Source organism: Lethenteron reissneri, chromosome 26 (assembly GCF_015708825.2).
Source record: "Lethenteron reissneri isolate LAM-NWPU_2019-01 chromosome 26, ASM1570882v1, whole genome shotgun sequence".
In the NCBI taxonomy this organism is placed as follows: Eukaryota; Metazoa; Chordata; class Hyperoartia; order Petromyzontiformes; family Petromyzontidae; genus Lethenteron; species Lethenteron reissneri.
In genome coordinates, this window is record NC_083804.1 from 23245393 (window position 1) to 23272374 (window position 26982).

Below are 26982 nucleotides of genomic sequence, written 5' to 3' on the forward strand. Positions count from 1 at the left end.
AACAGTTACATCCAGTTTATTTCCACTTATAATCTCTGAAAAAACGAGGTTTCACCAATTCACACCCAATGCACACAAAACACCAGAAAGCTTGCTAATATTGTGCCAGCGAAACAGCCACAGTTCATTGACAGTCAATTTAAATTAGATCAAAAAAAGCTCAATTACAAAACGCGATTTAATGCACCTCACCGTCACGTTTGTATTTTCATTCTTTGAAAAACGTTAACGCCAAATGATTCAGAGTACCTTCTTACAAGGGGCATTTACAGGACATGCAACTAAAACCCACTGGGCACGTGTAAGCGAATCCCGTCAGATGCACACAGCAAGTACTTGGAGTGAAAGCAGTGCACCATTGGCTCATGAGGAGGGATAAGGCAAACATGAATAAAAAATACCGTAAATGTTGAAAAGATTTTATAACACATTTAAACAAAACCAGCAGCTTAAAAAAAAGCCATCGTCAGAAAAGAAGCTATGTTGGTATGTGTCAAAACAGTGAACAGTTATTAATGCATTGTAAAATAGAAATTGATTAACACAACGAAGTGACGACCTCTGATGAGCTCTGACGGTTAAAAAGGCTGCAGGGTTTTTTTGGTAGTGTTTAAATAATGCAGTCAATGTATGTGATAAATGGACAGAAAAAAATATAAACAAAGCTCAGCAAAATGCCACAGAGCACTGGAATTTCCCAACAAAACAACACAGGTTGTGAACAGTGGCATCCAACAGTGCAGCACTGCAAGCCTGCTGATAAAAAAAAAAAAACACTCGGAGGTAGAGTGGGTTGCACTTGTATGAATTCATAAAACACAAAACTAATTTTAAAAGAAAAAAAAAATCATTTAATAACATGGACACAACAAACACCCACTTGCCATAGAGCCATTCCATGAAGGCAAGTGGCAATAATAATGATAATTCATAGCATGCGTTGGAAGTCACAGTCACCACACACGAACACTGTTTCGATTGCTAAAGTCAAATTGCGTTGGAAAAAAACGAGAATTGTCAATGTAAAAAAAAACCGTTGTCGTCCCCCCCCCTGCCACAACCACGCTAACCACCGCCACACACGCTCCATACAGTTAAAAGTTGTGCCTATGACCTTTTGTAAATTCGGTACGATTACATTGCAGGGGGCTTTTAAGACGGGTGTTGTTACTCATGATTACGTTACAAAATTCAGCCGCACACTTTGCTAAAAATACACTTTTTTCGATGAGAATATTATATGCCATATATACACACGCACGTATATATGATGCATTTGTAGCAACCGTGGAAAACGTGTTACAGAACACTGACAAAAACATTTTCTTTTCTGCCTGCGATGCACAGAACCAGCCAGTTTAATCCAAAGAACTTAAACTAAAAGTTAAAAGCAAACATCACGTTGTATATTTATCTGGCTAAGTAGCAAGCCGGTGATGTTTTTACCCATTACAGATTCCCAGTGGTTAACACCTTAATGAGCGTAACATCAGGTGTTCTCACACACTTGCTACCGAAATGGAACGCTCCGGAAGATAGCACAAAGAGTGGTCGTCATTTATTTCCAGATAAACCTGGATCGGTCTATTCTCGTGCCGAGTGTGCGAGGATGGGTGAAAAATACCAGGCGACTAAACGCGGTTACAAAATATAACAATTGAATTCCTTGGCTTTAGAAGACAGTGCAGCCTCACCCGGGGTGGTGGGGCTCTCCTCGGAGGCGAGAGCAGTGGGGGAGCGGCACGGTGGCTCAGTTTGAATTAACCGGCGTCTTTCGTCGGTTTCCCTTCCCTCTCCCGTTACGACCCGGCCACTTGGGTTGACGTGGCGTCGGGCGAGGCCGTGCGCGTGCGCGCGTGCGCGTGTACAGGGGTATCAGCGCGCGCCCCACCTGTGTCAGATTTTAGGGCGCGCTCTTCATTGCATACACGGCAACCGCGAGAAGGCAACTGGCGCTCAAAAATCATACTTCGATCACAAACTAAAGTGAATTAACGTGCCCACCACTAAACTCTAGGCAATTTTCAAATGGATAAATCAATTTCAAATACAAATCAAGAAATATATATATACTATATATAAATAAATTAGACCGTTATACATTCGTTCATATATTTGAAATTGGATACATGTAAACCTACGATCATGTTAATGTTATTTTTCCTGTTGACTTCAACGCAGCCGCTTCGACAGATCACAACTTCAAGGTTCTTGCAAAAGACGATTTAGATGACACGCCAAGGTGAGGACACCGATGTTATTGAACAAAAGGTCGAATGTGTTTTTGTGGAGTGCATGTTTAATCACAACATTCATCAGCAGTCTTGAAAAAAACCAACGTGATGCCACCACTCGACCACTCTGGACTGGGACAGCAACGGAGGGAGGCCCAATCATCTGCCACAGTTCAGAGGTCACGTGGCTACAGGAATGGCCAAATGGATTGCAAGTTCGTGCATCATTTTTGCACGACCGTACAGGCACGAATGGTCCCACAGAAAAATATAGACTCCGTTCTGTGGCTTTATACATAGACCCGCTCTGTGGCTTTTTTTAAGTCTGCTTCGTGGGTGGGAGGGAAACCAATTTAATAAAATGGTACCAAAGATGTTTGGGGAGGTGACGATCTACAGCATTGCTCGATGTCGTTACTGCATTTAAAGATGCGCCGTGTAACTGGCATACACGAGTCACGGCACACTGCAGGCAAAACACAAAGCACGCAGTATGAACCAATGCTGAGGACGTGGCCAGCTTCAACAAAGTCATCCGTTAAAATGTGCTCCACTAACGAATGACCCACGCACACAATCTCTCCCGCGTCAGGCTACTGCCGTATTGGGATATTTACACAACAACACTACGTTCATGAACAAACAAAAACAAAAACGTCAATATTTCACTAAATTTGATCGTAAAATGCAACCACCCCTAAATGTACAGGGCCTCTGTGCGCAGTGCTGACGATGAAAGTTAAGGGGGGGGCGTGGGGACGCAAGCACCTGCGAGGCGTGCGTTGCCTAGAGTAAGAGTGGGCAGTGGTCACTTGGCTTGGACGGGGGGACGGGGCACCGAACCGCGTTACACCAGCGGCTGCTTCTGCTCGTCGAAGAAGCCGTCCTCCCCCTGGCCGTCCGGCTCGTCAGTCGCTGTTTGGCTTCGCGAGCGAGAAAGCTCGGATGCCAAAGTGTCGGCACAGCTGCCTCACCTGAACGGCGGCCGAGGAAAGAAGGGGGGGGTAAAAAAGGAAGGAGGGAAACGTGGGGGGGGGGGGGGGGGGGGCGGAAGGCGGCAGAGGAAATTAAGAGTGGCTCCAAGTGCGAGATCAAATCTCACCAGCGCTGGTTAACACATCCTCATTTAAACGTTTTCACGAATGTGTGAGCATAAGGCCCTCTTTGCGGGTTTTACATTTTATTGCCACTTCAGGCTTGCTGCACTTGATTTCAGACACCCTTGGGTGACGCCACGCGGAGGGCGTTTTGCTCACAATTTAGACGGTGTAATACTGCTGTGTTCCCTGGGGTCACATCAACCCAAGAGATATGAAGTGAGGAATCTGAAACTCAGTATTAAGGAACCTTTCCCTTAACTCCACAAATGACAATTTTTTTTCTATCAAAGCCATTTTAAAATTATATTTCTGTTGCAACTCAAATCAATTTTTGCTTTAAAAATCTACATTCTATGGTACAAAACCATTGACATTTTTATTTCATATTTGCACAAAATGAAATCTACCATCTAACAAACATTAACTTACATTTTACACCATTTAAAATGTAACTCGTGATCAGAAGTTTTATTCCGTAAAAATATTAAGATACAAATTGTCCTATATAAAATAAGTTTTCTGTAGCCTCTAGGGTCAACTTTTTGGAATATGTCAACGTCTCCGTTGAATCTGGCTGCATGCTTCATTTATAATTTAAAAGACCAACATGTCAACAAATTATTTGGTGATGCTGCATTGGCAGTGGTGCACAAGAACAAGTAACAAACTCAATACATTCGTCAATAACATCAATACCACTGCCTTAAAAAACAAAAAATACAATAAGTGACGCTCAGGGTCAATGGCCCTTCTTCATAGCGCATCACTAAATAATTTTAGGCTCTCATATTCAACGTTTCTATGATGTGCGAAGCAGGATATCATGAACACAGCAATCAGGTGCTATGAAGAAGGCCCCATTGCCCGAAACGTCGCCTATCTTGTATTCTTTCTTTTAAGACCAAGAATGTCAATCTTAATTTTGGAGCTTTCGTGACTGCAGGAATTATTATTTGGTTTTTTCGGTAAAGTCACGTATAAAGATAAAATAATAAATTAAATAATAGCATACGACGTTTCGATTGCAACACAAGCAATCATCATCAGGTATAATGAAATAGCGACATAGAATCTAACCAGAAAATTATAGACAGACATATAAGCAGACAGATATCACCAAGATACATAGAGAGAGCAACACAGGTACAGAGAGGGGTGATCGTCTCTGTGGGGTGGCCTTAAATAGACGGAGGGGGGCGGAGGCAGAGAGAGGGAGGGGGTAGGGGAAAACATTTACATGTCAATGAGTACGAAGGGAGGCGTAGTAAAGTAAGCAGGCTTAGAGGGAGACAGAACACACTAAATTAAATAACCTAGCAAAGTATCGAAATGTTACGTAAAACGACACAGAGAGTCGGTCAACACACAATTAACACATAGCCTGGTCGATTACGTATTTCAAAGATTGCTAAGTTAGAATTTAAGATGTCATTTTTAAGTGCACAGTGGAGGTATTGTACACTGGCCATGTGAGCCACGATGTCCATGAGAGCAGTGAGCTGCCGCTCACTCGTGCTGCAACGTTGTTCACTAATTCGCTTAAAATATTCATCGCGGATGCGCACATTTGAAATGCAAAATTACGTGGGAACGAGCGACAAGGTTGCAAGATGTTAACTACCTCTCCAAGTACTCTTAGGTTTTTTCGGTAAAGTCACGTAGGGAATAAATAAATAATAAAATGTACTTATAAAAATAATAGAAATTAAATAATAAATAATAAATCACCTCTCCTAGTATACAGGATGTCGTTGGTTCAATCACAAACCCTACGCCTGTATATTTGAAGTTTGCGTGTTCTCCCCGTGATCACGAGGATTTTTCTCTGGGTCCTCCGAGTTTCCCTCCATATTTAGAAACATGCATTTAAGAGTATTTGGTTGTTATAAATTTCCACGTGATAAGCCACTTCATTGAGCTATCAATTGTGGCAAGGTCACTTCTGAAAAAGAGCAAAACACAGGCCAGTGAGCCTTACCTAGTAAAATAAAATAAAAAAGTTTTTAGTTTAAAGATTCTAGATTTGAAGCTTTCGTGACTGCAAGGATTCATATTCTTAGGTTTTTTCGGTAAAGTCACGTAGGTAAAAAAATTATTTTATTTTTTATTTTACTTTTATTAACTTTAATTTTTTACCTACGTGACTTTACCGAAAAAACCTAAGAATATTTAGTTTAAAGGTTGCTAGTTGCGTTGAGCGCCGCCTCCGTGTTGCCCCGTCCGGCCCAGCGCCACTTACCACACACACGCCGTAGTGGATGTGCGCGGCAGTGACGAGCGCCGTCATGCCAAACAGCACGGCCGTCTCGACCTCCACCTTCGGCTGGAAAGTCGCCACGAACGCCACGGCGCACGCCAGCGGCGCAAGGAGCCAGTTCAGCGGCTGGCAGCGCGTGCTGCTCATTTGGCACACGATCAGCTTGCACTGCTCGCGCGCACGGCAGTGTCGCGGGAGACACAAGACACGATAAACAAACAATAGGATATTGCTGCCAGAATCCACGATTGTGGATGGGTACAAACCACAACGCAATCGAGCAAGTCCCATCAATATGATTGTTTGCAGTAATGCACTGGTATCTTACAGTTAGCGATTTCACACCTTGGATGCATGAAAAATGTGTTTTATGAAACCTAGGCAAGGAAGCTTACGGTACCGTGAAACTCATTATTGCAAATTATTGTAAAATATATGAATGCAGAGAATAAAACCTTAGGGAAATGTTAATCTTGCAATTTTGTAATTATTGAATGGTATTGCCACTTGACTCATAAAGCAGCGGGTTAGTGAAGGCCTCAATTGACACGAACCACAACAAACGCAAAAAAAACGAGCAGATGCTGCCCCCTACTGTGTGAATCAGAGAACGTTTGAAGGGAGTTCAGAGATAGCTGCTGCCGTTCTCTAACACGAAGCGTCGCATTGCTTTGCGAGAGACCGCCCACAGATTCTACGACACATGACGCCACACCGAGAGTACAGCCGGAGTACAAAAGCACCAAATGCCACGCCAAATTAACGAACCCTACACACAACGTGGACTCTTGAATGCGATGTAAAAAAAAAAACTTAAATCAGGTTTAGTTGTTTTTTTTATCCATATATATTCAGAAACTGAAATGGGAAGTGCTAAATGTGAGGCGCTCTACTAACTGTAGATGACTGCACTTGTATAACAAACCCATTTGCCAGTCTCAGTCATGGGCAGAAGTAAAAAAAAATCTGCCAATGACAATTAATTAATATTGCTAAGCAACGAGTCTGGCCACATGTTTTAGACAATCCACATTCATCCAGAGGGCCGCAATGTTCCCAGTCAAGCAGTCCCTATTTAAGTCTGGCTGCTCTTTGGCCACTGGGAGGAGCCACAGTCACAGCCATTCCTCAAAGTGCCGCCACCACCAAACGGTAACAACTTTTGTCAACCCCCTCCAGCTAGACGAGACTCATCTCTCCAGCTATCAAGCCCTGCTTTTCAGGCCAGTGTTTGGGATTTTATTGGACAACTGTCTCGCAGCATGGTGAAGAATGCACGTTTACAAAATCGGCCACTAAATCCGCCCAATGTCATCAGACCTCAGAAGCTAAGCAGAGTTGACTTTGATGGGCGAGCATCGGGGCTTGCCAGGTGTTGTTGGCATTGGGTGGCGAGGTGACAGTGCCAAGTGACACCCCCTCGTGTGTCAGGTGTTTGCCCCGGCACTCCCGGTTTCCTCCCACATGCCACTCGTGAACTCTGTTGGCCAAACCCCTCAATGCAGGATCCTTCTAAAGAAATATTTTTAAAAAACTTTTTTTTCTAAACACGCTTTAATGAAATGTACCCTACTCATAATGGCAGAACTCCACGACTCCAGGAAGTGGCTGCAAAGCTTGCCATAACGTAAGGGACCGTGGTGATTTACAGCCAACGTCAGTTGAGCGTAGACAATTAGACCCAAGCCGAAACATAACATATAAAAATGAATGTTTAAAAATATATATTTTATTTTTTTTATAAAATATAGTATTGTCATCAGTATGACATAAGTATACCAAGTTTGCAGTCGATACCACATTGAGAAGTGGGTTAAAATTTAGTTACAATATTTGAGGATACGACAATGACAACGACAACTGAGTGAGTTAAATAAAAGTATGTAAAAAAGAGTCTTGAGCGTCGGTGAGACTTTCCCCAAGTATTCAATTTGCATTAAAATTAAAAAAAAACACACACCCCCACGACAGTGACTGTAAATGACCACTGCTGGCCATTGTAATTCTGTAATTAGTACAATGCGAAAGAAGTTCAAACATAAATACATACATCTTAAAATATTTTTCGTAACAAATTTTTTAAACGAGTAGCTGTGAATGCACATTTTCGTGACACTGCCTCGTGCGCCTTTGGCTGTTGTGACCTCCTCTCCTCCTGCTCACCGTGATGTTGGAGAAGAGCGTCCCCACGAGCCAATAGAAGACGCGCGGCTGGCTGTCGACGACCCTCTCCGGAGACAGCCACACCCAGGCGGATGTGAGCACAAAGAGCAGCGTGGGCGACACCATGGGCAACATGGCCTCCCACAGGGTGTCCTTCTTGAGCGTCCCGGCCTTGTGTGCCCTGCCACACGCGCGCACAAAGATCCCCCGTGTACCCTTCGACAGACTGTTGGGGCAAGTGCTGCTCGCGAGCAGTAGTGTCTACGAAAGCTGGGGCGGCACACGGAAGGGGGTTTGGGGGGTGGACAACACCACGCCCAGCCCCCTTTGTCTCCCCAATGCTGGCGTTTACACCTCGCACCAGGTAATCACTAGGGGAGTCCTAGGATATATTTAAATATTCCTCAATGTTCGTGGTCATGAGCAGGAATTGAACTCCGGTCGCCAGGCTGTACCGCAGCACGCTAACCACTGCATACTACACACGACCGCCCGCCACACCCAGGCGGGCAACACGATTCCCCGCTGTTTTTAGGAAGCCTGGTGTAAATGAGACATTTCCTGATCATGCATTATCTATTGTTTTGTTCGGGAAATTAACGCACAAGTTATTTGGCAAGTTTCACTTCAAGTTGGGATTTGAGCAGCAACAGGAAGGTTGGAGTTTCAATGAGTCTATTACAAAGCCAGTATATACAGACACACACTTAAAACATGCAGTTGATGCTCACAAAAGCTCAAAATCAAGTTTAAGAACAATGCAATAAATAATAACTTACCCTTAATTTCAAATTCTGCAATCAATTTTGCATAAGTTACAATCTCATTCAAGAAAGTGTGTTGGTCTCCTGCTTTAACGAAACAGAGTGCTGTATTTAGTATCATATAAGAGACTATAACGCCAGTTATAACCAACAATAGTGAATGTGAATGTCAATATTTTCTAGGCTATACAAATATAATTCCAAGAACACACAAGTCAATGTTCTTCAAGAGACTGACCATATTACATTCAAAGATTTTCTATGTATAGCCCTACTTTAGAAGGTCCTAAGAATCTTAAAAGAACAATAACTTCCTCAATATACTCACTTGTGTAAGAATGAAACATTTATTCATACTTCTGGGAAGTAATTCATACGAGTACATAGAGTCGTGCAATGACTTCATAAAACGCGGGGGAGCATTGGGGGCACGAACCAACAGAGGAAACTATTTGTTAACACCCTATGGAAAGAACTGCTCTGGAAAATCGACACACAAACGACCGATAGCGATAAGGCTGCCCCCTAATAAAAATGTGAACATGTGAGAGGTCATTTTAACAGTTTGCATGAGGCGGATTGCCAGGCTGGCAGCTCCAAAGTGCAACTGCGTGCGTGGCGGCAGTGTGGTGGTCACTTGAGGGTACAAGGTTCCTGCAACTGCCTCCGTTACAACACACCTCAACCCTTTCGGTTGATTAAGCAGGCGATGTTGCACATTTATTCGTGATTATTATTATTTAGCAAGTGGCAAACACATCTTGGCAGCTGTGCACTGATGAACGGAAATTTTAAAGTATCCGATAACGGGTCAAACTGGAAATTGGTTACAAGTCACACGGCCTTTCCGTCATCCTCAGTGCAGCCAGGAAACTAACAAGCGACGTGAAACAAAGATTGGGTCACATTAATATGGGCCAAGGGTGATTATGGAAATTTAGAAAGTTATACCACACATTCATTAAGCACGAGGTTCCAGTTACACCTGATAAAAAGATAAGCATGTGGAAAGACATGAATTAATCTATTCAATTATATATTTCACGCCCTCGATAAATGCGTGACATTGTGTGTGTGTACGAAGTCATTTTTTTCGGATTCGTGCCAGTCAAATTCAAATCATGTGCTAATGTGACAATTAGGCTAACATAGCCAACGAGACAGGAATAAAATAAAAAAATATTTCAAAAGGTTAGGAAATAGAATGTTCATCGCGTGCCTTTGCAGACAGAATATATATAAAACTCATACTCTTTTGTTATTTCGGTAAAGTCACGTAGGTGAAAAAAAAATAAGAATAAAAATAACTAAATCAAATCACAACGTTTCTGAGGCCACACAAGCTTCCGTCATCAGGTGGGACAACCACAGCCCACTATAGTAATTCTGTTTCTTGCTGTGGTTGTCCCACCTGATGACGGAAACTTGTGTTGCCTCCAAAACGTCGTGATTTAATTTAGTTATTTTTATTCTTTATTTTTATTTTTCATTTTTATTTTTACTTTTTCATTTTCACCTACGTGACTTGACCGAAAGAACCAAAGAGTATGGATCCTTGCAGTCACGAAAACTTAAAATCCAGAAAAAACAACTCACTTATGCAGGTTGAACAAGCTTTGGGGCAAGGTGACCAAAAACGCTCCACCTATTGGGAACACATCATCAGAGAAACATGAACACAGTATTTAATAATATTCATCATCAGCCATGATCTACCCACTGCTGGATGAAGGCCTCCCCAAATCTCCAACATCTCTGACATGGGACACCGTATTCAATTCAGCAGTCTCCTAATACTTTGGCAAATAAACGCGTTGAACCATTTTCAATCGCATTAACTGCTCGATGTAACATTTCATACAGTCTTATAAAGCATGTAATGCGATGCGATAGGGTCGCACGGGCAAATGCCACTAAGGCATGGGCCGCTACAAAAACACAGTTGCACTTGTGTGTGTGTGCATGCGCTTCGGTGACATTTGGCAAAGCGGCACGCTTGCCTCGCACGAGCTGTGGGGCATTCCATTGCTGTGATAGTCATTGAGTATTCTGGGCACCATCTATATGCGGTGCAGGTCACCACAGCCCGCACTTATTTGAGTTGACCTTACCGCGAAAGTCAGACCACAAACACTAATGCCCCCGTGAAGCAAATAGATTGAGCAATAAGCAGAAAACATGCCGCTTTAATTTTGGCATTAACCTCTGGGAGACACTTTTCAGCCTTGTCAACATTAATTGTATTCATCATTATCAACCATAACCAATCCACTGCTGGATGTAGGCCTTCCCAAAGCACCGCCAAGTCCTCTCCGGCACATTTACTCTTTTGGCTGCCACTTCGAAATTCGTCTTGTGGCGTAACCTGCCCAAGCCCTACTACCTCTTCTCAAGTCAACTGTTCAGTTACACGCTGTACTAAAGAGTACACTGAGCACACTATTTCTGAGAAAGTGTTAAATGTTTACCATTTACAACAAGCATCGAGGCCAGAATGAGTAAAAAATGAGTTATTCAACGCTACGATGTTAAACAGTGACTGGCTAAGAGGCAAGGCCATCCAATGGTGCATGCAATTTTGTACAAATATGTTTAATATTACCTATGATACTTTTATTAAAGTGTGACTTTGAATATTGCATTCACGAAATGAACCAAGTAAATCCCCAGTGAGATTGTATGAGTTTTGTTCACAAGACATACTTCCCAATCATACCAACTGAGGAAGTTAACTTTGCAATGAGAGGTTTTCCCCTTTTTTCTGGAAACAAAACAGGTGTTAAGATGTTAAAACACCAAACTGAAACCTTTAACAAGGAATCATGTCTGCATTAGCCACAATACTTGTGGTCAGAATGCAAAAAAAACACTGACAATATATGTATTGTCTTGGAAACTGATTGGTCCACCCTAGAGACAGCTTTCCTTGGAGCCTAGTCTCAAAAGGTGTTAGACCAGAGGACGCCAAAAGGCCTACTCACTTGCAAGGAATAGTTTATGCGGAGTGAATAACAAGATTATTTCAGACCGAGCAGCGTATTCTAAAGAAAAAGAGATTAACTATTCCCTTCGTAGCACAACAAACACCAAGTCAGACCACATTCTATGCATTCTTGAGTTTCAGAACATTTGAAATTCCATTCTGCTGTAAAAAAATGAACATACTGCGAGTGTCACTAATCCTACTTCCCTATACGTGTTATTTTCATGTCAAATTTGCCCCAAATGTACGCACTGCAAGCATCGCCCATGTGCAATGCTTGCACACTCGCTCAGTACACAATTCACAGTTTGCATGACAAAGTTCCGCTCAAATTCACAGCTAGAATACAAACGCATGCTGCTACTGCGTGCAGAAATAAACGCTTGGTTTTGAGTAACACAAACGACAACGACCTGCGGCTCACAACACGACAGCCTATTTATGGGAAGCTTGGAGGGGCGTGCTCAACTCTGTCGCTCACTTAGTCCAAACAAAGCTCTTATTTTCAAAAACCTGCCAAGTGTCCAGTACCGAGAGAGTTTACTCCATCTCACTTGACCGCGAATTGAAACCGCCACCCCCTCCCCGACCCTCAGATCAATGTACACTAGTACACCACAAAAGCAGTGAAGAGCATTTCCACTTAGGTAATGGCCCTCACCTCTAAACACGTTGATCTGAACAGCACGGCCAACCAGACCTGTACATTGCTACGAGACGGTTTCTGCCAATGTTACTTTTAATGTGGGAAATAAAAGCACACATGCTGTGACCCATATAACCCGTAATTCACCTGATCTTGTGAAATCTCAGAATCTAATCAGGGGTTGAGCCTGCCCCACCATGTACTGCAGGTGCGGTGAACTTCAGGGCCACATTGTCAGCAGTGGGCACGTTGTCATTGTGTAAGAATGTGCATGTGTGATAGGTTAAGTGTCCGTGCAAGCAATAGTTTCTCATTAGATTTTTTACTGGGCTGAGCAGGTGAAATGCATTGGCGCTTTCACTGCATGAACTGTTTAGTCTAAAGGGAAATCTTTAATTTAAATTAGCAGAGCAATCATGCTCACGTGCACCGAGGTCATATTCGGGCCAGTCTTGTAAAACAGCTTGCGGCCGAATGTTTCCTAACCGCGTCAACAAACACCATTCATCAAGCGGCCTGCGGTTGGTGTACAATGGCAGTTTAGTCACGCATGAGTACTCTCTCCAGCGTAAACAACGCCACTCGCCAAACGCATCGGAGGCAAGGAGACGAGGCAAAGTGGCGGCACGCTGCGTGCGCAGCTGCCCTCACCCAGCAGCATGAAGAGGAATAAGTCACGGTAGAGCAGTCCGAAGGGCAAGTCCTGATGCCAGGCCTCCACGCCCACCACCGCCGTCACGATGTACACGATGGAAATGGTCTGATAATGGACGGGAGAGGAGGGGATGGGGGGTTAGAACCGAACCACTTTCTGGAATTACGCATTCAAAATCAACTTTCAATACAGTTACGCTGCAGGCAAGTAGCCATTGTGTTCCCATACAATGCATTTAACCATCCTGTAAAGCAGAGGACATCATTAATATTGTATAGAGGTCGAACAATTTAATTAATTGTCACAATTCAGGGTCATAAATCAATACAAAAAATATCATTGTGATAAATGGCAGCACCACTAGTGGCTACAGGAGTGACAAAATACCCATAACATACATCCTATATCGAAATAAAAAAACATTGAGAAATCTTATTTAACGCAAGTAATGTGAGCTTAAGAATGAATAATAATTGATGGATGGATGAATGCATCATTCCTCCTAATACTGAGCCATTACTGTAGCATTGTGTATAATAACACATGCAGCTTTGAAATGATCAGATAACTCTTATGGAAGGGCTGCCTACATGCCAATGAGTAGCTTCAGCACATTTTAAGAATTTGAGTCCCTTCGAAAGAAGCCCTTACTTTGCTGTGTCTCGAACAAGCTTCAGTCATTGTCAAGTCTTTCAGGGTGAATCCGATGGTGTGTCACAGCTGCACCCTCCAATTGCAACCACCACAGTTTGCTGCATTAAAAACCACCATTTGCAAAGTTTCAACTTAAGAATTTCCACAAGGTACATCCTCGCGTTGGAAACTGAATGATCGGGGGTGACAACACTAAAACCCTTGTGCTGTCCTGAAGTCGGACGAGGTAGCAATGCAATCCATCAGGGGTTCAATATCCTTGCAGCCCAGTCTTTGGCCCTTCGTTGCCAATTACGAGAATTTAAAGCAAGCGTAGCTGCTAACCGTTGGCCCACTACAAGCGCACAAAGTGATACCGAAAGTGCCGCTAATGAAACCCGAATCGCGTCATTCTGTTGGCTTACCACTTGGCTGATATCGTAGCCCCAGGGCAGGAAGAGGACGCCCGTGTTGTACTTCTCCCAGTGAGACAGGATGAAGGAGAAGAGCACGACCCAGAGCAGCATGTGCATGGTGGCGAGGCTCACGCCCGTCTGGCCGCGGCCGAAGATCGAGTAGACGGTGCTGCCGAAGAAGAGGCAGGCCCAGCTGTCGAGGCCGTGGTCGAACAACTCTCCCAACGGGGTGCTGGAGCCCGTGCGCCGCGCCTGCTTGCCGTCGATGCCGTCTGTGAGCGAGCGCACAAAGACAAAGATCCCCCGTATAGCCGTATCAGACTGTTGGGGCAAGTGCTGACAGTGAACACCTATGAAGGTCGGTGCGGCACACAAGGGGGGGGTGGGTGGCCAGCACCACGCATGCCCAGCCGCCTTTGTCTCCCGAGTGTCGATGTTTACACACAGCACCAGGTACTCATATGAGGCTGAGTCAACCTAGGGGAGGCCCAGGACGGGTTCAGATAATCGTCACTCTTGTTGGCCGTGAGCGGGAATTGAACTCGGTTCGCCGGGTTCGTAGCGCAGCGCACTAACCGCTACACCACCTCTCCCAACTCGCGCACACATGAGTTTGGACCAGGGATGCCACGGCAGTAAATACATGTTTTTTTGCCTTCTCACACTGTAAATGGTATATATATCATGTCACGAGATCAATGACCATTTTAGAATTTTTGCAGAACATTACACGCTGGTTGGAAAGTGCTTTCCCCAACTGTACAAACCAGAGCTCACTGAAGGGATCTCAGAGGTAGTTCTGTAATATCTGCTTCCATAGGCCGCTCTCTTGCGTTCAGGGTTGGACTGCTCTGTGAGATCCAAACAGATTTTTCATCTATACTCATTGTTTTTTTCGGTAAAGTCACGTATGTGTAAATAAAATAAATCTAAATAAAATTAAAATAAATCACGACATTTCGAACGCAACACAAGCGATCATCATCAGGTGGAAATGTGGTAAAACACACTATGTTTTATCCCATTATTTTAATTACATTTTATTTAGTTTTATTTTATTTCTACATACGTGACTTTACCGAAAAACCCAATGAGTATAATAATTTCTGCAGTCACGAAAGCTTCAATTCTATATTAGATTTTCTCATCTCATGAGATGACACTGAAGAAAATTGTTTAAAATACGAGAAAGACAAAAAAAATCTAAAAAATAACACTTGCAGAAGCAGATATCAGCTTGCAGAAGCAGATGTCACAAAACTGCTTCTGAGATCCCTTCAAGTGACCTGCTTTGTGTCCACACCAGGAAGAGTCCTCTCAAATTTTCCATGACAAAGAAACATTCATCACATGGTCAAAGCAGAATATGGCCATATTAAGTAAAAACCGAAATTGTATGCGACAGTTTTCTGTGCAGGCACTAGCGAATGGGCCGAGACCAGAAACCCTCGACACTTGGGTACCCAATTTAATCACGGGCGGTCAAAACCTCGATTACAACCCAGGGTCTCAGCGGTGCCGGCTCAATGTTCTGACCCCTGAACCACCCAACCACCTCAACATCAGTAACACAATTTAAAATTGTAACAATATGAAAGCGTTGCCTGCAGGCCTAGTTAAACTAAGAAATCATGCACGCGAGAGTGAAATGATGAATTAATTCACATGACACCTTCGTCACTGATTACCATACGAAAGTGCTTATTCTCGGCAGTTACCGTCAAATTTACGCCGAGACCTGGCATTTATTCAAATGGGTATGCCTCACAATGTGACAGTCTTGGGAGTGTGCACCTTGCAGCACTGCGTTGCGCTGGCAGTGGAGATTACGGTGGCGCTTGCTGTGAGACCTATTACGGAATGGCTGGCTAACGTGGTGCGCACACACACACACGTTGATTTTTCAGCTGGCAGAGCCGCAAACAGAACGTGCGTACACATGATGTTCCTGTACGTGTCCATTCAGAAGTGGGAAACCCCACTGCTAGAAAGGGGATAAAGTAACCGTTGCTACTGCTGGTGTGTAACGCAAGACTAGAAGACGTACTTCCCTTAGCATTTGCTTCCAAAACAAGGGTGTAATTAAAAGGTACAACAGGTCGTTTTTATGAGGTTAACTTTTGCGTAAACACTGTCACATGTGCCCTGCTATATTTGGCTGATGGATGCCATGCCAAAGAGCAGTGTCTACATTGAGAAATGTCACTGTTGGAAATGTCACTTAAATAGATTTTGATATTGGATTAATAAAGAATTGAAACCCTTTAGTAGTAGTAATACAAATAGGACCAATTCATTATGAATCCAGCCACTCTTAACATATCTCAAAAGCTAAGCACGGTTGAGCCTAGATAATGCTTAGATGGGTGACCACACCATGCACATCAGGTTCTCATAGGATAGGACTTGTGGGCCGACTTGGTGGGGAGGTAGAGAAAAGTGCAGGAAAACCCAGTGTTGTACTGTACTACGAAGTCTACGGTCAAACAACCCCCACATGCCGCACGGCATGGGGAGGTCCTCATCCAGCAGTGGCTGCCCTGAGGGCTGCACGTGTGGTGAGAATAATGTATGTACGTATGTTGAACTTATTTCGCACTGCATGTAGCCAACTGTGCTATCTGGAGGTGTGGTGAAGGACAAGAGAATAAACACAAAAGCAGTTCTAAAGAATGTGGTCAATCTGGATGATTTACAAGTGGATAGCGCCAGTGGCTTCTTAATATCACAAGAGAGCTCCAGACGGCCGCAGGATGGCATCTGGAAACACGCGATGCAGTAACCGTCTTTGTTCGATGGCCAGCCCAAAGCCAATGATAATAATAAATTCATATTCACGATTTCAGCAATTATAATTAATCTGACCGAGTGATTATCCGCGGCGTTCCACGACGGGGGTCGCCCATCGTGGGCGACCAAGTGACGTGCCGCACGTGCACAGATTCCCCCCCCCCCCCCCCATTGTGCGTAATTAGCCGTGGCGCGTGAACTCGCAAACACCGCATCGTCAGACAAGCGCGGCCAACGGCAGGAATGCCGATCCTGACAGCGTGCCCAGGAGACGGCGCAAGAGATGCGCTTACATCCCAACCTAAATTTAATGTTATATTTTTATGAACGTATTTCATTACCTTTAAAGAGGCGTAAAATGGATAGACTGAAACAACAGTGAAACGCCAAAGTACCAGTGGGTGTTAATATGATCATGCAGTGCCCAAATTATGAAAACGGTATGATAAAAAAAGAAGACCTTTGCTTATACGAAGAGTACATGTAAGTGGAAAGCAAACCATCATTTGTGTTTGAAAAGGCTTGTGAAACAGTGAAGTATACAGGGAGATGTGTAGTAAGTCTCCTGAATAACAATAGTAACACATAATTTGGCATTAAACGGGAGTTCATGATGGCCGATACAGTAGGCAGCGAGGCGAACGATACAGCCGCGGAGTTAATTAAGAGCGATTTTCAATCTATCACCACTCTAGGGCTTCAAGTGGCCTTGGAAAATCACTATTTCCTTGTCAGATCAAAAGGCTACAGTTGATCATTTCCCAAGAAAACACAAATAACGCCTTTGAAGACGGCCAGCGACGAGCACTCGACAGAGGCAGTTCATTTCAAGAATACGTCCTGTGCCGGAAAACACCGTAATCTTTCTCTCGAGCGCTTTTACACGGACAATTACGTCGATTTGTCAGTGGACGGCGACGAATGTGCAAGCAGCAACTAAATAGAAGCCATCACTGTTGAAAGGCTCACACTGATGGGATGAGGTCCTCCAGTTTTTCCCTCCACATTTAGAAACATGCATTTAAGAGTATTTGGCTGCTATCAATTTCCACATGATAAGCCACTTCACTGCGCTATCATTTGTGGCGAGGTCGCTTCTGTAAAAAAGGTGCATAGCTCAGTGGGCCTTACCTGGTAAAATAAAACGTTTAGTAGTGTGTATCCGTACGAGATTGTGTGTGTGTGTGTGCTTACCGAGGGTGTATGCCAAGAAGCTGAGGATACCGGCGAGGATCCACACCCATCCTGGCACGTGCACCTGCCCCGGCGCTGGGATGAGGGGGGGGGGCACGAGACAGCCCGGCGTGAATCGCTGCACCGTCATTCACCCTGCGGTGCTGGGACGCGCGTACTCATTGCACGGCGGCGAACGGGTGGGTGTCGTTTCTACAAGGTGGCTCACGATCCTGAAACACCTGGCAAGAAATGCGCTCTCAAGTTGTACGTACGCCATGCGCAAAACGTGAGATGTTAAGTCTTTGCGCGGTGCCCGCTTATGTTATATGCTTGAGTAAATGTTTGTTTAAAACCAATGTAAATCTCAATATGACTAGCTTTACTACCCGGCTTCGCCCGAGACTTGGATTATTGTCTTGGATTAATACACGGCCTAAGCGGAGGGTGGGGGAAGGATGCGTGACGTCAGCAGGCACCCTGCGTGACGCTGCCGCATGCGGGTGACATCACAGATGTGAGGTCACATGCAGCTGTTACGTCACCACTCACTTGCCGTGCAAAATATATGCTTTATTGCACCCCCCCCCCCCCCCCAAATACAAAAGTATATTTTTATACTTTTTGCATTGTGTACAGTCTGGAAGCTACCCACATGCCAAATTTCAAGTTTGTTGCATGTTGGGAAGTATGCTAAACATTTCGAACAGACACACATTCACAAATTTCCCTTTTATATATATCGATAAAATTATTATCATAAATATATGTTCACACACATTTATGTTCATCGTAGTCAGTAATAAGAAGCGTGTTCCTTTTTCGTTTCTTGATAAAGGTTAGGCTTTGAAAATAAGTAACATGTTTAAGTCTGTGCAACTTTTTAAACATTCTTTGTTAATATAAACTTATATTCTTGGTTCTTTCGGTAAAGTCACATAAAAGGGAAATAATAAATTACTAAAAATATAAAACAAGAAAAATTCTCACGACGTTTCTATTATATATTTTAAAAAAGTTGACTTCCTTAAATTGCACAGCAAAAAAAACCTTAATACTCAAAACATTTTCAATTCTCAAAAACAGCTCTTATCTTATCTAGGCTGTGTGTTCCGGGCTGTCGCATGTAATGTCGTATCTTTGTTAATTAATAAAATACTATAATTATGTTCACGTGCTCTGTCAAAATAAATCTAGTGGACATCAAACGCATTGTTCTATTAAATTGTACATGTTGAATTAAACTCTATAGAAGTCTTTTGGGGGTCCATAATAATTCACTCAACCCCTACTTTCATGACTGTATTTTTCACTCTTTGGTTCTTTCGGCAAAGTGATGTAGAAATAAAATAAAATAAATAGAATAGACGACGTTTCGATTGCAACACAAGCAACCGTCATCAGGTGTGAAAGAATGCAAGCTTGGAGAGAGACACATACAGAGAGAGACACACGCAGAGAGACACACACAGAGACACACACAGAGACACACACAGAGACACACACAGAGACACACAGAGAAACAACGTCTCTGTGGCGAGGCATTATCTAGAGAGGGGGGGGGGGGGGGTTTGCATTCTTTCACACCTGATGACGGTTGATTGTGTTGCAATCGAAACGTCGTGTATCCTATTATTTATTTTATTTCTACGCGACTTTACCAAAAGAACCAAAGAGTAATTCTTGCAGTCACGAAATCTTCAAATCAAGTTTTTTTTCAATAAAAAAGACCTTTCCAAGGATTGGGACAACCAGCGTAGGTATGTACGCACAAGCTAAGAGCTGCACGTTTCTTGGGTTGCATATTTATTTTTAAACCTAAAACCAAATAATAACTCGGAATTAACTCGTACCTCGACAGATCTCAGCAGCTTAAGCAGGGCTGAGAACCTGGAGAGTGCTTGGATGCATAAACATTGTCAAATGTTATACTGTACACCTATGATTCCACATCCATGCTCCACACGTTCACCAACCGGCACCGACCAGCATCACCAAGTTTGATAAAAAAATAACCCGCATGATATGCACGAGTGTGGGGAAGGCCCTCATCCAAAAGCCAAAGTGAATTCCTGATCAAATGAGCATTGAGGCAGTGCTCAAATCCCATTTACAGTCCCAGAGCCAGTGGAAGAAATTCCACATTCTTATGGCAGGGCCTGGTGTCCCATTAAAACAACCCACGATTGAATTTCTCACAAAGTGGTCCTGAGGCCGAGTCGACCCCACACAATCTAGCATTGACTAGACAAAAAGAGTTTTATTAGACCACACTGACGCGGGGAGAACACATACACACGTTTCCAACTGCTCGTATTTTTTTTTACCAGACGCGTAGAAGTCCCAGTCGTAATACGCCAAGATGAAGAAATTAAAAACAAGCAGCAGGAAGCCCGAGAAGGTCAGGAGGTTGGGGGCCACCCACTTGGGGAAGAGCTGTGATGAAACAGACACCACGGACGCCTTCTTTCAGCAAGTGGAACAGGCGAGAGCGAGCGAGTGCGCAGAAAAACCCACTTCCATGAGCTACTGCTGATTATTTAACACAAATAAAGCACACAAAACGTCTACTTTACGTATCTGTCACTTCGTGTAAAACATAAATCGTATTTCTTACATCATCAGCCACAAAGCCTTCTGGGAGTCCAAAATGACAGCGGCATTGTTCCAACACAAGCAAACTCTGTACCGGTTTCGACATACATTGTCTCATCAGCAGTCAGGTTTGTTTGCCTAAATGCTGGTCAACTGTCAATCTTATTTAACGATACGAGGTCCGATTTCCACGAAACATGCTGGAATACATGACTGAATAAGCATTAGCGTTTCTGTGAAGAATATTAATAACAAATTAAATCCCGTATTTAAGACTATTTTAATGCACTGTACTAGCATTCAGATTAATACATTAGCATATCGTTGGTGTAACAATGAACACATATCAAGCAATAAGTTTTGCAATTACATGGACTCCCAAACTTTGAATATAAAGTGTATGAACAATGCAGACTGAAATCAGGTAATCTGCCTCCAAACTAGAAGATGCTTTTGTGTATTACGTCACGAAGTGAAAGTGTAAACAGAACCATGTTTAGCAAACTAAAGACATGAAACTTCTGCTTCTTGTGAAATACGACACCTATAATGTTTTAAAAATGCCACTGGTGAACGTTCGGGTTGAAGTGGGGGTGCAGTGGTTAGCGCACTGTGCCGTGAACGCTGCAACCTCAATGTTATACCCAGCGATGGCTCACAGCAGTGGTGAGTTATACCTAAACTGCTCCCGGGCACCTCCTTCACCAACTCGCACTGACCAGCGTGGTGATGTACGGTCAAATAACCCTCAGGACAAGCACGGGGTGAGGAGGCCTCCATCCAGCAGTGAATTGAGAATGGCCTGTAAATAAACGACCTTCGCAGTACTGCTAATATTGTCAACCGAGGAACTGTGCTACTCCAGGAAGAATGTTGTCTAGGGCTACAGGGCTGGGGGAGCAAAGTGCACACAAGATAAGCGCTCTTTGTGTAAGTCTACTCAAGCCCACCAGCTTGATTAACAAGAAAATGTCCACATTCATTCCACTTGGAAATCTGTCAAGTGAGAATTAAAGGCAGTGCTCGGCCAGGAGCCAAACAGGGCATAGTGACCGACTGCCAGGCAAGTTAATAAGCGTTAACTGCTGTTACTGGCATTGCCTTTAAAAGTAATGCACTCAATCATGAGGCAAGTTTCTCCTATGTGTACTGAGTAAAGTTACAATTAGTGGTGGTTGTTTCAACATGAATCACTCATCACCCTGGTGACTTGTAGCAATCCCCATATTCAATTGCCAAGGTAAATAAGAATGATCACATTGTTTGCACTTAGTGAACAGTCACCTGTGTGCTTTCTATGTGTTATGAAATGAATCATTTCTGAGATTGTAAACCTCTGACAAGGCACACCCCTTGGAAAATAAATGTTTGAATTACCCTTCGTACCAGTCTACCGACACTGCGCTCTCTTCCTGTACAAACAAATGTTAGCGCATCTGTCTTCACTTGCTACACTGTGCTCTCAAACATGATAACATTAGCATGCTTAATCAAATACAAGTGACAACTTAGGGCAATTAACTGCAGGACTAACAGTTTCAAATGCACCGCACACACTCACCTTGACCACAAAGTTCCAGAATGGGTGCAGGATGTACACCGACAGTGGGTTGGTGTCCACAGCACTGTACTGCAAAGGAGAATGGAAAAAGTTGGCAGTGAGTATCTTTTTACAGACGTCACGATGTCAAATTATTCAGAGCAAAGGTAAAAAAAAGTGCAGCATAAATGCACGTGAAAACATGCACACCTCCTTTCTCTGAACTCTGGCAGCGAATATCTGCCATGCCGTGTAATTAATTGGAGATAATTAACGTTAAATTACGCGCCCTCAACTTTCCGAGATTTTGCTTCAAGCTAAACACCTTTGTGCGAATGTAAATGACAGAGCTGCCTCGGGTTGAATTGCCATTCTTTGAGTTTAGAGGGGATAAGAGGTATACAATGTAGACTTTTATAACCAATCATGTTAATGAGTATACATGAAAAGGGGACTAATTTCATACTATGTTTTATATGGAGACTACGAAATTACATTCCCAGCATGTAACTGTATATTAATAGAAAATGTACAAATCAAATTTGCACTACATTATATGAAATACCAAGAAGAATGGAATAAAAAAAAAACATGTTCAACAATCATTAAAGTGCATATGCCATTATTAGTAACATGTACAGTAATCCATCATTATTGATCATTAGGAGACATGAACGTTAAATTAAATCGCCCAATATGCACGAGGTGAACACAGCTCAATAGTATGGCAGCAAGGCAACACCATTTCACTTCAATTGTTTTTATGCGGGCGTGATTAACAAGACCATTGAGTGCTTTCCGGCAGGCTACGCGTGGCGCAGTAGAGGGCACGAGTCCCTCGTGAGACAGTGGACGTGGCCACGAACATTGCGACTGCAATAAACAAGACCAGATGGTGCATGCAGCCACCAAGCCTCACCTCACAAGTGACCGCCAGTACCCTCTTGCCTCTACACCCCCAACGTACGGAACCAGGAAGAGCACTTTCCCTTCCAGCCACCACCCCCCCTAACCCAGCGTGCTTGCGTGCCAGTTATGCGGAGAGAACAATTTAGGGAGAGAAGCACGTGTCTTACAGTGCCTGCATGCGCGCCCCGCAAACTGACAGCGTGACCTTGCAGCAAGTGATATTTCAACTCTCGCTGAACGTACACCGTGCTTTGGCCGCGCTAATAAAAATATCCATTGTATAGCCTTTACAGACTGTTAGGGCAAGGGCTGTTAGTGAGAAGGACCGATTAAGACCGGCAAGGCACACGAGGGGGTGGGTAGCAGCAACGCGCCCGGCCACTTTTTGTCTCTCTAGTGGCGATGTTCACACATCGCAACAGGTACTCATTTAAGGCTGAGTCGACCTAGGAATGGTCCAGACAGATTCAGATAATCGTCGCTGGTGTTGGCCGTAAGCGGGAATCGAACTTGGGTGCCTGGATTTGTAGGGCAGCGTGCTAACTGTTGTACTACCGCTCCCCACCACACAGCACACTTTTTCTCAAACATACCACACACACTTTGCCTTGGCAACTTAGCTCACACAAGTTTGACACGTAGGATTTCGCGACCAATATTATTCATAATAAACGTTTTAAAATCCTGAGCATAGAACATGTGGTGCACAAGTTGTTCTCTTGCTTTTGGCCCACAGAGCAACATCTGCCAGTGCCCAAGGCATCGAACATAGAACATAGAACAAGTCAGCTGACCTTTATCCTCATGCACTGGGGGGGGGGGGCAGCAAAGTGTAAGGATTCGGACAGCGACGCAGCTCCCATCAGGAGGATAAAGATCCGTGAATAAAGGAACCAAACCAAAAACATCGCTTCCCGCATTACAACCCACAATTAACCTCTCCACAATGGCAGCCCACAGTGGAACGGAATGACCGATTGTGACGCGCTCGGGCACGAAAATGTGTCTCGCCTCCAATTACTGTGGATTAATCACCCGACGAGTGAGCCGTTCGAACGGCGACACTCCGGGTACTGATGGGGAACAGCCGGGTGCAGTCACCGCTCTCTTGGTTTAATTACGCACCACAAATACCACCTCTTTTGAGCACTGTTTCACTAAAACGAGGTGGTGTTTGTGGTAGTGATTCAGATGTTGTGGGTTGGTGGACCACACAGGGATGGGAGCACCATAGTGTCAAAATTCTGCTGGGCAATGAGACAAGGAGGTGAACATGAAATATCTGGAATGCGTGGGGTTTCTTTGCCGGGAACTACAATCACCTGCCATTTACGTGTACAGTATATTGGGAGTTACTTGACATCTTGGGCAGTACACATGTCTGGCACTCTGAGGCTTGGTATAAGGTTTCAGTTAGCAGCATTCACAAAGTGGTGTTCTTGCTTAATTGAGTTTGGGGGAGGGGATGTCCATTTCCTATTGAAATCACTTTGCCAGTGGCAGACATTCCACATTCATATGGCTCGGGTAAATTAATCCACAGGTCAACGACTTGATGTTGCACAAAGCATGTCGATATTTTATGAACCCATTAAGGATGATGAGCGGCTCCACCGAAACCCGAAACGGACTGGCCAATGTCAAGCGATTGTCAAGCGATGTCTAAACTTCTTCTGGGCCTCTCGTTTCCACCACATGCACGAACGCGAAATATCAGAATCACGGTCAAACAACCTCCATGACCGACGCGACCAGCAGAGGCGTTCATCCAACAGTCGACTGAAAATATGCTGTCAATTATTCATATCAATTCCGAAATAATTAGGAATGACTATGAATACATTAATGAATTATAAATGAATTGTGAACGACTGATGAGGCATTATTGTTTTAGAATGTATATATTATTTAGAAATCCTGTATCATCAACATATTAATTTAATACAGTTCAAGATTAAGCATATTAATTTATTATGCAAGAATATAAACGCATATAATTATGCATGCGTTATAACATGAGGATTGAATCCTCCATTAATTTAACTGCAATTTACACGACAGCCCTTTTGTAAATCCACTGCTGAATGAGGGCCTCCCCCCCCACACCGTGGGAGTCGTGGGGACAATTTGCCCATACTTCACCACGCTGGTCAGTTCGTGTTGGAGAAGGCGAGGCGAGACGTAGGAGCACGGTGCATACAGCACCATGGCTTTTGCTGCACTGTGTGTGGCCTATAGCACCTGTGATACACGGTGGTCACCCATCCGAGCACTATGTAGGCTTAGCAACCAGGATAAGGGGTCATTCGGAGTATGTACTGTATGTAGAACTTCTTTCGCACAGTAGGTAACCAACCGTGCTAAACGGAAGAGTGATTTGGTTACAAGTGGGTAATTACTTAAATAATACATTAAGAATTATGTAACAGTTTTAAGTCATTGTTAATGTTTTATTGAAACTAAACGACAATGAATAAGGACAAATTAATATTGCAGCACTGGTCAACAGGATATGAACCACTACAGTATACACTCCAGACGTGTACGACAATGAACGAACACTAATGCATTAATTACGACGAACGATAACCATACACATCTTGAAGTCACGAAAATTATTAAACATAGCCCCAGAAATGCTAATACATGACTGATTTAACGGGGCGGATATTGTAACAAGGCAAAGAAAGGTGACACTGACCCACACCAGTCGCCATTCGCCACTGACGTTCACGAAACCACACAGCGGCATGTGCCAGGCTAGGTGCACTTTGGAGCCACGTGAAAAAGCGGCGAAGGTTACGAACCAGACCCACGCGTTTTGGGGTGAACCTCCTGAATTAACCGGTAGCTGTATCTTGAACTTCTTTCGCACCGTACGTAGCTGTGCTAATCCGAGGTGCTGCCACCACCCCCAAAGTGTTGCATATCGTCACCTCGCCGTTTTACACACCCGGCGTTCCGCCCGCTGTTGTGAGCGTCGGTCTCTCACACAAAGATCACGGGGGCAAGTGCTTTTAGCGAGCACCCATGAAGGCCGGCAAGGCACGCGAGGGGGTGGGTGGCCAACACGACACCCGACCGCCTTTGTCTTCCCAGCGGCGATGTTCACACACCGCACCACGCACTCTTTTGAGACCCAGGAATGGTTCAGATAATCGTCATTGGCGTTGGTGGCCGTGAGCGGGAATCGAACTCGGGTCGCCGGGTTCGTAGCCCTGCGCACGAACCGCTACGCACCCCCCCCCCCGCGCCCCAGCACTCTCGCTGAATGACAACCACCCCTGACCACCACCACCACCACACCATCAGCGTGGGTGACGAGGTGGGCGAGGTGATGAGGTGGGCGAGCGGAGACGGAGACGGTGGCGGCAGGAGTCAACACAACAGCAAGAACGCCGAGCGCCGCGGACCGTGCCCCCGAGCGGGTGCTCACCTTGTACTTGTCGAAGCCGGCGAGCTGCTCGGCCGTGATGTACGCGTGCTCCGCGGCCATGTCGACGACAACAACGACGACGACGCCTCCACCACCTGCTCCTCCTCCTCCCGCGAGTAGCAGCAGCAGCAGCAGTGGCCCACTCCTGCCGACACCGCGCACCTCACTTCCGCTCTTCCCGGCGCGTCACTTCCTGTCGGTCACGCCCACGGCGGGGCGGGGCACCCCGGGGTGGCGCGAGGAATCGATTCCCCTTCACGATTGGGACACACGAGTGAAAGGAATCGATTCCCCTTCACGATTGGGACACACGAGTGAAGGGAATCGATTCCTTCACGATTGGGACACACGAGTGAAGAGAATCGATTCCTTAACGATTGCTACCGATTTTTTTTTTGTTCGCTCGCGGTAATCGTTGCCGCGTTAACCGGTTACTGTGCTTGGAAATCGATAGCGTATCCTGGATACGTATTAGGTACACAAGACTGCCCAACGCGTGCATCCGATACCGCTGTGGACTAAAAATGTATCATAATAGGCGACGTTTCGGACAATGACCCGATATTCAAATCGCACAATGTTTGTACGTACTAAGTAGAACGGCTATTTCCTTAAACGTCGCCTGTTTTGCATAATGTGCTCCTTTTATGGCCACAACGCGATTTGACGGAATGTGTTGAGTTGTTAA

The 26982-nt window shown here is 44.4% G+C and overlaps 1 protein-coding gene across 1 annotated transcript; it reads right to left on the reverse strand.

The window, feature by feature from the left end:
• SELENOI (selenoprotein I) lies at window positions 1–26500 on the reverse strand. The gene is made up of 10 exons (XM_061560619.1): window positions 26295–26500; window positions 21971–22039; window positions 20142–20250; window positions 17836–17910; window positions 13861–14123; window positions 12799–12907; window positions 10115–10163; window positions 7755–7935; window positions 5574–5759; window positions 1–3208 (listed from the first exon to the last, which is right to left on the reverse strand). Exons 1-10 carry the CDS (start codon window positions 26352–26354, stop codon window positions 3143–3145), a joined length of 1167 nt encoding a protein of 388 aa, XP_061416603.1. The 5' UTR covers window positions 26355–26500; the 3' UTR covers window positions 1–3142.
• Between the last annotated feature and the right edge of the window lie 482 nt (window positions 26501–26982).

Coding starts and splice junctions, on each gene's coding strand:
- SELENOI (XM_061560619.1), bottom strand. CDS start 26,354: ATGGCCGCGGAGCACGCGTACATCACGGCCGAGCAGCTCGCCGGCTTC. Junction 14,124..17,835: donor CTTCTTGGCATACACCCTCG/GTAAGCACACAC, acceptor GCTCGCTCACAG/ACGGCATCGACGGCAAGCAG. Junction 12,908..13,860: donor GCTACGATATCAGCCAAGTG/GTAAGCCAACAG, acceptor GTCCATTATCAG/ACCATTTCCATCGTGTACAT.